Source organism: Vipera ursinii, assembly GCF_947247035.1.
Source record: "Vipera ursinii genome assembly, chromosome: 2".
NCBI lineage: Eukaryota > Metazoa > Chordata > Lepidosauria > Squamata > Viperidae > Vipera > Vipera ursinii.
Window position 1 is genome coordinate 13,248,867 of NC_139513.1, and position 13,896 is coordinate 13,262,762.

General features: G+C 41.7%; 1 protein-coding gene across 4 annotated transcripts in view; it reads right to left on the minus strand.

Annotated features, from left to right (window-relative positions):
- Nucleotides 1-843: 843 nt before the first annotated feature.
- Nucleotides 844-13,896, minus strand: part of LOC310635275 (uncharacterized protein) — a 36,738-nt gene continuing 23,685 nt past the window's right edge. Inside the window, exons 1-7 of one of the 4 annotated variants that reach the window (XM_083354047.1) lie at nt 12,569-12,738; nt 11,855-11,952; nt 11,208-11,754; nt 10,827-10,944; nt 10,642-10,724; nt 9,830-9,956; nt 6,121-9,045 (exon numbers count right to left, since the gene is read on the minus strand). In XM_083354047.1, the coding sequence (XP_083210173.1) occupies nt 7,598-9,045; nt 9,830-9,956; nt 10,642-10,724; nt 10,827-10,944; nt 11,208-11,621 (2,190 nt within the window). In that variant the 5' untranslated portion in view covers nt 11,622-11,754; nt 11,855-11,952; nt 12,569-12,738 and the 3' untranslated portion in view covers nt 6,121-7,597. Of the gene's footprint in view, nt 855-6,120; nt 9,046-9,829; nt 9,957-10,641; nt 10,725-10,826; nt 10,945-11,207; nt 12,466-12,568; nt 12,739-13,896 lie in introns of those variants that run through there. The other 3 variants (XR_014491374.1, XM_083354048.1, XM_083354046.1) reach the window with 3 other exon arrangements.

Here is a 13,896-nt window from a genome sequence, read left to right on the forward strand (position 1 = left end):
TTAGGATGAGGATAATCTGGATTATCCAACTGATAAATTATTATGTAGAAGTTAAACAAGAGAGGAGCTAAAGTAAGATTTCCAGAGAAGAATTCCTACAGCATGGGATGATGTAATATGCCATGAATGTGATGTAAGGAAGATGGTGAGATTGGGCATAAACACCCAGTCAGAAGTTAGGACAATTCAGATTTCTGCTTGTGGATACTCCACATGTATCAGGGGGGTCATTTTGACATGAAGATGGGTCCTGGCATGATGCACAAGAACTTTTCTTACATACCTAAAATGGAAGTTTTGCAAGAAGATCCCATTCACAAAATGCTATAAATACTATAAATAAAGCTATAAAACATAAAGAAGTAGCTTCCAATATTCTTCATAGCAATTATAAATATAATTATATTTTAACTTCTCTCTCTAAAGTTACATTGTAATTCTCTTCTTTTTATAATCTGTCCTGTCCTATCATTAAAAGCATCAATTGCAAGTTGGTTTTCGTGGATTTTTTTACTCAGTAAAGACATTAACATTGTTTCAGTCCCCAATATAGGTACATTGGCCTTCCTCTAATAAAAGAAATCATTTTGTCCATTTCAGCAAATTCTGTCCATTTCACCAACCATTCCTCCATGATTGGTAGTGCTAAATTTTTCCAACTTTGTGCATGTAATAATCTTGCTGCATTCATCATCAATTCAAACAATCTTCCATGTCCATTTCACCAACTATTCTGGATCATTGAGTTAAGTTAAACTGTGAGTTAAGGAGAAGTGGGTGGAGGACCACAGTAGCTAAGTCCTTGCTGATTGGACCCTCTTTGCTTTTAAACTGCCAGAGGCTGCTGGGGAAAGCTACAAAACTAGGCTGCTGGGAAAAGCTACAAAACTGTGAGTTAAGGAGAAGTAGGTGGAGGACCACAGTAGCTAAGTCCTTGCTGATTGGACCCTCTTTGCTTTTAAACTGCCAGAGGCTGCTGGGAAAAGCTACAAAACTGTGAGTTAAGGAGAAGTGGGTGGAGGACCACAGTAGCAGCCCACGCGCCTAATGGTGCACAAATCATATAACAAAATCAAAAATAGTGGTGGTACATTCAGGGCAAGTGCATCTGAGATTCCTTTCATCTCAGCATGTCTGGTTTAATTCAGTGCAACACTTGTTTTGCAGCTGTCTATCGCAGCACTCTTTTCAAACTGGGAAACTGTCCTATCTGTACACAAATTATTAGTCTACAAGGACAGATTATTCATCAGGGGTCTGTAATCTACACTCTTCAGGCAGAAATCAGGTGTTCAGTTCAGCCTTCCTACTCTACTGAGCCTCCACGCTATCAGCCCCCTCTACCACAAAGATCCTGCAGGAGAAGGGCAGTGTGGACAACCATGGGATCCTGGCAGGGTGAGAGCTGTGAACCATAAACCCAAAGCTTTAGCTGTGTTCCTGCATAACAGATACAGTGCCCTTGCTGACCTTGACATGGACATTAAGAAAACAGGTCAAGGTAATTGTGATGATAACTCAAATAAGCAGGGGACCATGGTCCGAGATTGAACTTGTTTTTGACAGGGAGAAGTGCGAATTAGGTATTACACATCAGTCATGCAAGAAAAGAAAGGTACCCAAAAAGAGAAGCCACCTTCTGGTTGGTGATTCAATTATAAGGGATGTAAATTTAGGAAAGGATACAGAGGTTTCAAAAGAGGTCAGGTGTCTTCCAGGTGCTACTGCCAGTAGGGACAAGAAGCGTATTTTCAAAATAGTCAACAATGCCAGCAAAGACTGTGATGTGGATGCCATTGTACATCTTGACACTAATGATCTGTCCCAAAACGATGTACTCTCTGTGCAGAATGATTTCCAGAGCTTGGGGCAGGAACTCAGGAGAATAGGCTGTAGGATCACTTTTTCAGAGGTCTTACCAGTGTATAAGGAGCAAAATGGAAAAGGCCAGCGTATAGCAGAATTTAATATGTGGGGACAGTGAGTTAATTGATACAGAACATCACTATCCCTGGCAATCTAAGAAAATAGGGGAACTCAGGCACCGCACAAGTTATGTAGCAAGTAAACACAGGGTCAGTCATAAAGGACTCAAATGTCTATACACCAATGCGCAGAGTATGAACAGTAAGCAGGGTGAATTAGAAATTCAGGTAAATGAGGGCGGATATGATATTGTTGCCATTACAGAAACATGGTGGGATGAAACCCACAAATGGAACACACAGCTAGAGGGATTTAAATTATTTAAAAGAAACAGACTAAACAAAAGAGCAGGTGGAGTTGCTCTATATATAAGAAATAACTTTATCTCTACAGAAATAGAGCACAACAATGATGAAAACTGTAAACTTGAATGTATTTGGGTCAATATAAAAGAGGAAAAAATGACATTGCCATAGGTGTATACTATAGGCCGCCCAACCAAGTAGAGGAAATAGATGAACTTTTTGCTAGTCAGTTAACTTAGGTATGTAGGAAGCGCATCACAATAGTAATGGGGGACCCTGATATCAACTGGGAGACAAATTCTGCACCAAGTGGAAGATCTAACAGATTCCTGACAAACCTAGCAGAAAACTTTCTCTCCCAAAAAGTAGAGAAGGGAACTAGGGGATTAGCCATATTGGATTTAATTCTCACTAACAGAGATGAAATGATAGAAAGTGTCGAAGCCACAGGAACCTTGGGAGGAAGTGATCATGCAATATTGGAATTCAACATTATGGAAGCACAAGCAATAGAATACAGCCAAACTAGAGTCTTGGACTTTAAAAGAGCTAAGGTGACAAGCAACAGGGAGAAAGCAGAACTATTTAACTCATTTTTTGCATCTGTCTTTACACAAAGGGAAAAAAACAGTCCAATCTTCCAAAACCAGTGCCATAAAAAACAAATAGAAATGCAAGTTAAGATAGGCAAGAAAATGGTAAGTGAGCACCTGTCCAGCCTAGACGAGTTCAAATCACCAGGACCAGATGGATTAACCCCAAGGTTCTCAAGGAACTGGCCGACGTGATCTCAGAACCACTGAACTATATTTTTTAAAGATCCTGGAGCACTGGGGAACTACCAGAGGACTGGAAGAGAGCTGATGTAGTTCCCATATTCAAAAAAGGGAAAAAAATAGATCCAGGAAACTACAGACCTATCAGCCTGACCTCAATACCTGGGAAGATTCTGTTCAATGGGATTATAAATCATGTATTTTGATGGGAGACTGGAATGGAGTCCTGGATGCACAGAAAGACAAAAAAGGTCTTTTTAAAAGTACTCCAAATCATGCCAGATTGCCTAAATCTTTTTTGAGATGAAAGATGATTTGGAATTGAGAGACGTTTGGAGAGAACAAAATCTGGAAGAATAAGATTTTACCTTTTTTTCTGATCGACATCAATCCTTTTCTAGGATTGATTTTGTATTAACTACTAATGCTTTTTTTCTAGGGTTAAGAAGATTAAGATATGTCCAAGAACTTTATCAGATCATAGTCCAGTATGGTTGGAATTGGATAAGGAGAGGAAAGATAGAAGATCTTGGAGATTAAATGAAAATTTGTTTAGATATCAAGAGAATGTGGATGAATGTAAAAAACAGATGACAGAATTTTTTAATATAAATATGTATAAGGGTACTCCTATTGAAATGGTTTGGGATGCAAGTAAAGCCTATATGAGAGGAGCATTAATATATTTGAATAATAAATATAGATGTATTTATTTATTTATTTATTTATTTATTTATTTATTTATTTATTTATTTAATACTATTTCTATACCGCCCTTCTCCCGAAGGACTCAGGGCGGTGAACAGGGCAAGAATAAAAATACAAATTACAAAAGTTAAAACAAGATTAAATAAATGCCCACATACTAAAATACATCTTTAAAACCTAATAAAATAACAATAGCAAACCCCCCCCCAATCCCCTCATCAGGCCAGGCCAGCTTGTTCAAAAAAGTATGTTTTTAGCTCGCGGCGAAAGGAGCGAAGGTCGGGCGCCGTCCGGAGCTCAACCGGTAGCTGGTTCCATAGCTCCGGGGCGCCCACAGAGAAGGATCTCCCCCTGGGGACCACCAGTCGACATTCTCTGACCGGTGGCACCCTGAGGAGGCCCTCTCTGTGGGAACGCACAGGGCAGAGGGAAGTCGATGCCGGCAGCAGGTGTTCCCTCAGGTACTCCGGACCCCTGCCATGTAGGGCTTTGAATACCATTACTAGTACCTTGAATCTCACCCGGAAGATTGGAATACAAGCATAAAGAGATTGGAATACAAGCATAAAGAGTTAGAGGAGGAAATCAAGAGGAAAGAGAAGGCTCTGATTTTGAACCCATCTGATAAGAGGGTGAAGGAAGCAATTACTTTGTTAAGAGGTCAGTTTAATATGTTGATGGCAGATCAAGTGGCATCTAACCTGCGGTATGTTAAACACAATACTTTTTGTAATGCTAATAAGCCGGGTAGGTGGCTAGCTTATTTGTTAAGGAAAAAACAAAGGTCACGTAACATAGATAAGATAGAATACAAGGGTAAAGAGATGTTGCAGCAAAATTATATTAAAAAGGCTTTTGTTGAATTTTATTCTAAGTTATATGCCGGGAATACAATTCAAGGTTTAGATATAGATAGATATTTACAAGAAGTGAATATCCCTGTACTTACACAAGAGCAAAGGGAAGGGATGAATCAATTGAAGAAATTATTTTAGAAGTGCCACCATCATGGAAAACAGCTTTTATATCGTTGATTCCAAAGGAAGATCAAGATCTTACCCAAACCAAAAATTACAGACCAATATCGCTTTTAAATACTGATTATAAGATATTTGCAAAAATTTTAGCAAATAGATTAATGAAGGTTATGCAGCAAATGATTTATAGTAACCAAACAGGATTTATAAGTGGTAGACAAATGAAAAATAATGTGAGACATATTGTAGATTTATTGGAATTTTTGGAGAGAAATAACCAGGTCTCTGCAGTGCTGATCTTTTTGGATGCTGAAAAGGCCTTTGATCAATTGAATTGGCAATTTTTATTTAAAGTATTAAGATGGAGTTTGGGGATGAGTTTTTACAACCTATTAGAGCAATATATCAGAAGCAAACAGCTCAAATAATAGTTAATGGTAGTTTGACAGAAGCATGTAATATTGAAAAGGGTACACGACAGGGGTGCCCGTTGTCACCTTTGTTGTTTGTTTTAACACTGGAAATATTATTGATTAAGATACATGATTCAAATAAAATTAAGGGAATTAATGTAAGAGATCAAGATTATAGACTGAAAGCGTTTGCGGATGACCTGGTTATTACATTAAGTCAACCGACTCAGTCAGTTGTAGACCTGATGGAGATAATATTGTTATATGGAAAAGTTTCTGGATTTAAGTTAAATACTCAAAAAACTAAAATATTGCCTAAAAATATGACCACAGAACAAAAGGTAGTCTTAGAAAAATTAACAGGATTTGAAATAGTTAAAAAGATTAAATATCTGGGGGTATATCTTTCAGTTTCAAATGCGAAATTATATAAAAATAATTATGAATTGTTATGGTTAAAAATACAAAAAGAGTTAGATAGTTGGAAAAAATTACAATTGTCTTTATTGGGAAGAATCGCAGCAGTGAAAATGAATGTTTTACCAAAATTTTTATTTTTGTTTCAAATGATACCTATATTCAAAAAAGATTCAAATTTGGAAGAAAGGCAGAAAGGTATTAATAAATTTGTTTGGGCAGGGAAAAGACCAAGAGTAAAATTTAAGATAATGCAAGATGTACGTGAAAGAGGTGGTCTTAAAATGCCCAATTTTAAACTATATTATGAGGCTGCGGCTTTATCATCAATTAGTGATTGGTGCTAAACCATTGGGAACGTGCTAAGTCAGAGGGTTGGGTTGGCCATCTTTCAAGTTAGAGGGGAGGGTTGGCCATCTTCTGTGATGCTATCTCCCAAAACTGCATTGTGAGAAGGTCTGTATTTAGAATGTGCATACAAGACATGGTTTGCCCTGTCCTTCTGTGTAAATCTTTAAAAAAAAAAACCCTGAAGGGACATCTTTCTTAGACAGATCTTTGAAACCTTTCAACAGTTAATTACTTTTTAAAAAATTTATTGATTTTCTAATATTACATTCACATATTTGAAAAGCAACGTGGTGGCTGAGTAGTACTATACAATTACATACAGATATCATTAGTACAGATTTCAGTTTGTTACCATAAACGTTTCCTCTTTTTTCCTACATAGTTACTGTCTACTTGTAAATTAAAAGACAAGTTTTATCTTATCAATCACAGAAAATATCTTTGTTACATATATCCATAGTTTTTAGTTTACATATATTCTAGTTGTTTGAACGTACAATCTTTTGACCTAATAGATTTTTCAGTTTTAATTTCCACTAATATTTACATTTAACATTTGATATTTATCATTCTTCAACCGATTCATGTCATCCCTCAGGAAGCGGTTTGAGGACCCTTTGGCTGATCGTAAGGCCCGGGAGAGAATCAAAATGGTGAGGCAGGGCAGACAGTGGCTGAATACACACAAGAATTCCGGGCCATTGCCAGCAAGCTGAACTGGCTGGAAGACATCCATCTTAAGTCATTTCAAAGACGGGCTAAACTACGATCTATATGATGCTTGACTGCCTCGAGGAGACCCACACCATCTCGATTATTGGTATGTCCTGGCAGAGGAGGCAGAGATAAAGGTAAAGGTAAAGGTTCCCCCGCACATGGGTGCTAGTCGTTTCCGACTCTAGGGGCCGGTGCTCATCTCCGTTTCAAAGCCAAAGAGCCAGCGCTTGTCCGAGGACGTCTCCGTGATCATGTGGCCGGCATGACTAGACGCCAAAGGCACACAGAACGCTATTACCTTCCCAACGTAGTGGTCCCTATTTTTCTACTTGCATTTTTACATACTTTCGAACTGCTAGGTTGGCAGAAGCTGGGACGAGTAACAGGCGCTCACTCTGTTACGCGGCACTCGGGATTTGACCCGCCAAACTGCCGACCTTCTGATCGACAAACTCAGCGTCCTAACCCACTGAGCCACCGCGTCCCTCTACTAAAAAGGGACTGCTGGGGAAAACCATGGGCCCACCCACCAACCGAGCAAACACGTGAGCCAGTGAAACCACCGTCCACGGCTAAGAAATCAACAGGCTGTTTCAAATGTGGGAGAGAGGGTCATCGAGAAGCAGAATGCCTCTCAAAAGCCCCTCAATGCAAATCAGAGGAATCATCCTCCAGATCAGGGAAGCCCCAAGGCAACCCAAAAGAACCTGCCATGAGGGTAACAGCTGTCTTGCTTAGCAATAGAAATTTTGGGATCAATTGCAGTCATAAGCCGAGGACTACCTGTATTTCTATTGAAGCTCTTCCCACATTTCCTGTATTGACATGGTTTCGCCTAGATGTGGATCTTTCTATGGCAAGTAAGAGTGTAATTTCTCGCAAAGCTCTTTCCACAAACCATGCATTCATTCATATGGATGCTTCCCCATATGGATCCTTTTATGAGAAATGAGACTTCAGTTTTGAATAAAGGCCTTGCCACACTCCATGCATTGATATGGCTGCTCTCAAGTGTGGATCTTTTTATGAGAGGTGAGATCACAATTCCACCTAAAGCCCTTTCCACAATCCACACATTGATATGGCTTCTCTCCTGTGTGGATCCTTTTATGGGAGGCAAAATTAGAATTCCACCTAAAGCTCTCTCCACATTCCACACATTTATATGGCATCTCTCCTGTGTGGATCCTCTTGTGAGAATTAAGATTACTGCTACTATGAAAGGTCTTTCCACACTCCATGCATTGATATGGCTTCTCTCCTGTGTGGATCCTCTTGTGGGAATTAAGACGACTGCTACAAGTAAAGGCCTTTCCACATTCCATGCACTGATATGGCTTCTCGCCTGTGTGGATCCTTTTATGAGAGGTGAGACTGGAATTCTGATTAAAGCCCTTTCCACACTCCATGCATTTATATGGCATCTCTCCTGTGTGGATCCTCTTGTGGGAATTAAGACGACTGCTACAAGTAAAGGCCTTTCCACACTCCATGCACTGATATGGCTTCTCGCCTGTGTGGATCCTTTTATGAGAAGTGAGACTCAACTTCTTACTAAAGCTCTTTCCACACTCCACGCATTGATATGGCTTCTCTCCTGTGTGGATCTTCTTGTGAGAATTAAGACGACTGCTACAAGTAAAGGCCTTTCCACACTCCATGCACTGATATGGCTTCTCACCTGTGTGGATCCTTTTATGAGAGGTGAGATTCGAATTCTGACTAAAGACCTTTCCACACTCCATGCATTGATATGGCTTCTCCCCTGTGTGGATCCTCTTGTGGTTATTAAGAGTGCCGCTACAAGTAAAGGTCTTTCCACACTCCGCGCATTGATATGGCTTCTCTCCTGTGTGGAATTTCTTGTGGGAATTAAGATTACTGCTACTATGAAAGGTCTTTCCACACTCCATGCATTGGTATGGCTTCTCTCCTGTGTGGATCCTCTTGTGGTTATTAAGAGTACCACTACAAGTAAAGGTCTTTCCACACTCCAAGCACTGATATGGTTTCTCTCCTGTGTGGACCCTCTTGTGGGAAGTAAGTTTACTGCCATAACTAAAGGTCTTTCCACACTCCATGCATTTATAAGGCCGTTCTCCTGTGTGATTCCTTTCATGAGTTCTGAGACAGTAACTATCACGGAAGATCTTTCCACATTCCTTGCAGGCATATCGTTTCTCTTCTGAATGTGTCTTTTTATGGGAAATAAGATTAGCAGATTTATTAAAGCTCTTTCCAGACTCCATGCATTTATAATGTTCTTCTTCTGTATCGGTGCTTATACGGTTAGGAAGCAAACTGACCGGAGGAAAGCCTTCTTCAACTCTACTTTGTGATGGCTTTGTTTCATTACTCTTTGGTTGCACTTGATCTGTAAAGTTCTCTTTTCTCTCTCCCAGATGGATCGCTTGGCATTCCTCCTTGCAATTCTTATTCTCTTGCCCGTTAAAGCCTTGAAAAAGAAAAATGAAAACTGTAGCAAGACTAGGGGAATGACCAAATCTTTTCTTTTGAAATTTAGCAAATTATATTTAGGCGGTTTTGCTGGCAAACATGAAGATTCTAAACCATGCTGTTACCAAACATGTATTTCTAAGTGGGATCCCTCCAATTCTCATATATCAAAACTGGATGACCTCAGAATGAAAGTAAGCAAAACCTTGTCCTAAACTTTGACCAACCGTGTGTGTCAGCCTGTTTAATGACCTGGGACAATTCCAAGGGGCCAGAAACTCCCCCAAGTACTATTGGACACTATTATAATGCTGGGACAGCAACATACCCACGAGCTCCCCAACTTCAGTGAAAAACCTCATCTCCATTTGTCTGTCAGACAGAATCTTTGAACGTCAATAAAATTTCTGGATGGCAAAAGCTCCCCCACCCTCAACTTGGAATGATGCCAAACTCAGAACACAAGTGGGCACATCTCAGTCAATTTGGTCCAATGGTGAAGGCACCAGACTAGAAACTGGGTGACTGGGAGTTCTAGTTCTGCCCTAATCACGAATGCTGGCTGGGTGATTTTGAGCCAATCTCTCTTGGCTCAACCCATGACACAGCATTGTTGTTTGGGGAAAAATAGGAAGAAGTAGTACTGGGTGTGTCTACTGCCCTGAGCAAAAAATAACAAAGGTGGGATATAAATAAAAAGTGATATTTTCCTATCAGAAATAACATCTAAGCCCCCCAGACATTCCTTCTCTACATTTCTGAGCACAGATGGGGGTTCTTACCGAGAGAAGCCAGATTCTTGAAATTCTCCAGCATGACTTCTTCATGGAGTGCTTTTTGGTCAGGATCCAGCTGAGACCACTCCTCTTCGGAGAAATACACGGCCACTTCCTCCAAAGACACAACATCCTGGACAGGGAAACAAGTTTCCCAATTAGCAGATAATCCCAAGAATAATGTGACAGTTTTCTTTCACCAATTAAGCAGGGAGATCCTATGAACAAAAAAGGCATCTTTCTGCAGTATTCAGAATGAGATCTCACAGCTTTTTGCTGACGGCACAACTGAAGCACATTGGATCAAGTTGGAAATATTTGGAATGCCTTTCAGTGTAGCCAACAAAAACAGTTTTTTTGCTCAATTGGTAGTTGGGTATTTAACCCACTACTTCTCACTGGCTTCAATTCTTCCTAGAGTGGGCAGAAGGAAATACAGGGGAAATCCATCTCATCTTTTGCCTATGGACTGCTTTATCAACTGAGGGAACAAACTCTTCCCCCCAATTCCACACCTTCGTGGGAGTGTTAGGAGAGCTTGTAATGGTATGTGAGAATGACCCTGGGAGATAGAAAAGAAGATCTCTGGTCAAGACAACATCTGGACAATGAAATCTGAGCCTGAAGCAGGAGGGCAGAGAAAATTGATCAGAAGGGATAGGTAAGAGAGAAATTTCAATGATATGATCTAAAATTTGTCTTGCTTGGAAAGAGCAACATTATACATTAGAAACAGCAACATTACACAGTGAATATTATACAGAATAAAATTAAACCCATCCAAGGTTCATGGACCTTTCCAATATTTCTCCTCCTACCTGAGGCAGAGGTTCAGCCACTCTTTCAGCTCCACCACAAAGAGAAGGTGGTTCTAAAAACACTAAGGACAGCTTTCTATTATCTGTGAGATAGAAAACAGCGGAAGCAGGGATTTCATTCAAGATGAACAAAACAATCACCTGGATGTCCAAACCTCAAATCACATGAAAAGAACTTCGGTTACCTAGTGCGGTGTGTTGACTTTGAACTTTCTGGAAGCTCTTCCTGGATAACAGCTCCTGGGAGGATTTGGATGAATCTTTCCACCCCTGGGGATACTCAGTGATAGCTTGCAAGGATTTCTGGACAAGACGTGACAAGAGAAAGAAGGGAAGAGTACAGAGACAGAAATGAATTATCAGGATTGAGCACGCAACCCAGCAGACCCCAATGTCCATAGATTAAGCTGAAAAGTGAGAATCCAAGAATTGCCCCAAATGCATCCTCTGGAAGAAGAATAGAACAATGGGTCTTAGGAGTTCATAATCCCAGAAAATTCTACCAGAGACACATTGACAAATTCAGAGAGATTCTCTTTGGAACTGACATAATTACATTCACACACCTGCAACTCTTCTTGAATTTTTTCTTCCTTCTGACTCAGCAAGAAGCCTTCGGCAAGGGCCACCGCCTGGGAACTGGTTTCCACTCCACACTCCCGCACCCATTTCTCCATCTCTGGGGGAAGGAAAGCCAGAAATTGCTCCAGGAGCACCAGGTCCAGCATCTGGGCCTTCGTGTGTCTTTCTGGCTGCAGCCACTGACAGCAAAGGCGGTGAAGCTGACTGCAAACATCTCGGGGACCTCTTCCCTCCTGGAACTGCACTACTCTGAAGTGACAGCATTGGACGTCTGAACTGTTGGCTTCTTCTTCTTGGCTCTTCTGCCCAGGACTTGCCCCATTCTTCCCAAAGCTCCAAGGCAGAGCAGCTGCAGGGCCTTTTCCAATTTCTGAATCTGCTGGGCTTTGTCCCTCCATCTAATCCAGCACCAAAATGAACTGATCTCCCCAGGTCTTCCTAATCACAAGGGGTCTGTCCAATTCTCCTAATGCCATTCAGGCCTCTTCACTCACAAGATACTTCAGTCTCCAGAGGAACCAGCTTAGGTATCTGAAAAGCAAAACACAGGGGGTTGCAACAGGGTGACAAATTTGAATACTGAGCATCCTCCTCCATAAACAAATCAACAAAAAAATTCTTATGAACTCACCAATGTCTGGTAAAATCGGGGTGGTTGGGAATCTTATTAGACAGACTAATTTGTTTTTGGGGAGAGTTCTGTAGCACTCTTCTCTTCTTGCTCAACTTCTATCAAGGAATCAAAATACCAAATAAATACATTTGGGTTTGTTTCTGTTAACAGATTAATTATATCAAATCGTTTCTGTTCTCCCTAGAAAGAACTACCCTTTGCACAATCCAAATTATATATCTCTCCAGTTACAAGAAAATTCACGTGAGTGCCTATCTAAATCGATTTAGCAAGCAGGTTAACCAACATTTGAATTTCTAGTAAAACATAAGGCAGCAGAACCCCATTAACCTCCTGGCCCAAACTCCTGGGTCAGGGGAAGGCAACCTCGGCTCTTTTATGGCTCATAGCTGGCTCAGGAATTCTGGGAGTTGAAGTCCTTGAGTCCTAAAAGAGCCGAGGTTCCCTTCCCCTGTCCTGGGTGAACTCCAGAAGCCAGAATTAACAAACTACCATCCAATGCACCGTCGCCGGCAGAGCCACCAACGGATAGTGAGGAAAGGAGGGAAAGGAGGAAACCGAGTTCCAGTCCTTACACACCTCGCACTCAACTCTTGACACGTGGAACTGTAGCCTTGAGTACAAACCAACAAGAGGAACTCAATGAAGCTTTGCATACTCCACGCCCGCCTCCAGCATCAGAGGAAAGCCCCCTCCTCCCGCCCCATTCACTCTGAGTCACGTCTGGATCGCCCCCCGTGCGGGGATTCCTCACGGCCTCTTGGCCCGCTGGCTCAGCCTAAGGGCCGCAGCGAAGGGGAGCAGAACCGGACACGGGAGAAAAAGCAAAGGCGCTTCCAGCCTTTCCGGCAAGTACGAATCTCCCTTCTGATGGCGGAAGAGCCAGGCGCATGCTCAGTTCCCTCCGGAAGGGGACTGCCCATCCTTTCCAACCGCTGCCGAGGGAGACCCCTGGTGGACGCTCTGCGCTATGCCAGGGGATCCTGCAAGGGCGCCGAAGGGGGCCAGGGATGACGGGCGTGGAATTGGGTCTCTCTAACGTCTTGCCTTTCTAAATATGATAGTGTCATCTATACAGATTGCAGTTTTAGAGCTTCCTCTTCCTAATTTCTAGGAACGATGTGTTATTTGTGAACACTGAGGAAATCTTTGTTGAAGCTCAAAAGTCATTTTCCTCAAGAGCTGCCTCAGAAATTAGCAAAACACTGAGTGCACCTCAGGAGTTCTCCTCCTCCTGCTGCTCCTCCTCCTCCTCCCGTGTTTAAGGTGATTCAGGCAGGCCGTGGATGGGAAACCCTCCCTTTTCCCTCATGTTAAGAATTCTGGGAGCTGAAACTCAAGTCAGGCTTTATTCTCCACTCACTTGGGATGACCAGCCTTTCTTGATTGGTGGCTTGAAATCAGCCTCCCCTCATTCATTTCCTCCCCAATAAAAGAGAAAATGGTATGGGGTTCTTGCTTGTCTTAGGGATGAAGCCTTTTCCTGCCCTTTCTCTGAGCGAGAAGTGGCTCTGATGCTGAGAAAAAGATGTGTTTCTGCCTGGTTTTGAGCCTTTTGCCTGTGAGGTAAATGTGAAAACCACTAGACCACAAAAAACGATAGGCATGGGCAGGGATACGCAACCTTGGCTCTTTTATGACTCATGGACTTCAACTCCCAGAATTCCTGAGCCAGCATGGCTCAGCTTGGAAATTCTCCCTTTCCCCTCAGCATGGCTGGCTCCCGAATTCTGGGAGTTTATTTATTTTATTTTTATTTTAATCCCATTTATATCCCGCCCTTCTCCGAAGACTCAGGGTGCCTTACAATCTAAGCACAAATCAATGTGCTTAGCAATAGCCTTCATTCTATGTATATGCCTGCTTATTAGGGCTTTCGCCCCCCCCCCCCAGCGGCATTATTACAGCTTATTGCCCCCAACAATCTGGGTCCTCATTTTACCTACCTCGGAAGGATGGAAGGCTTGAGCCTGGTTGAAGTCGGCCACCTTAGTCTGGAGATTACAGCATTATAAGAGTTAATGAGATGTTGTTCCTTA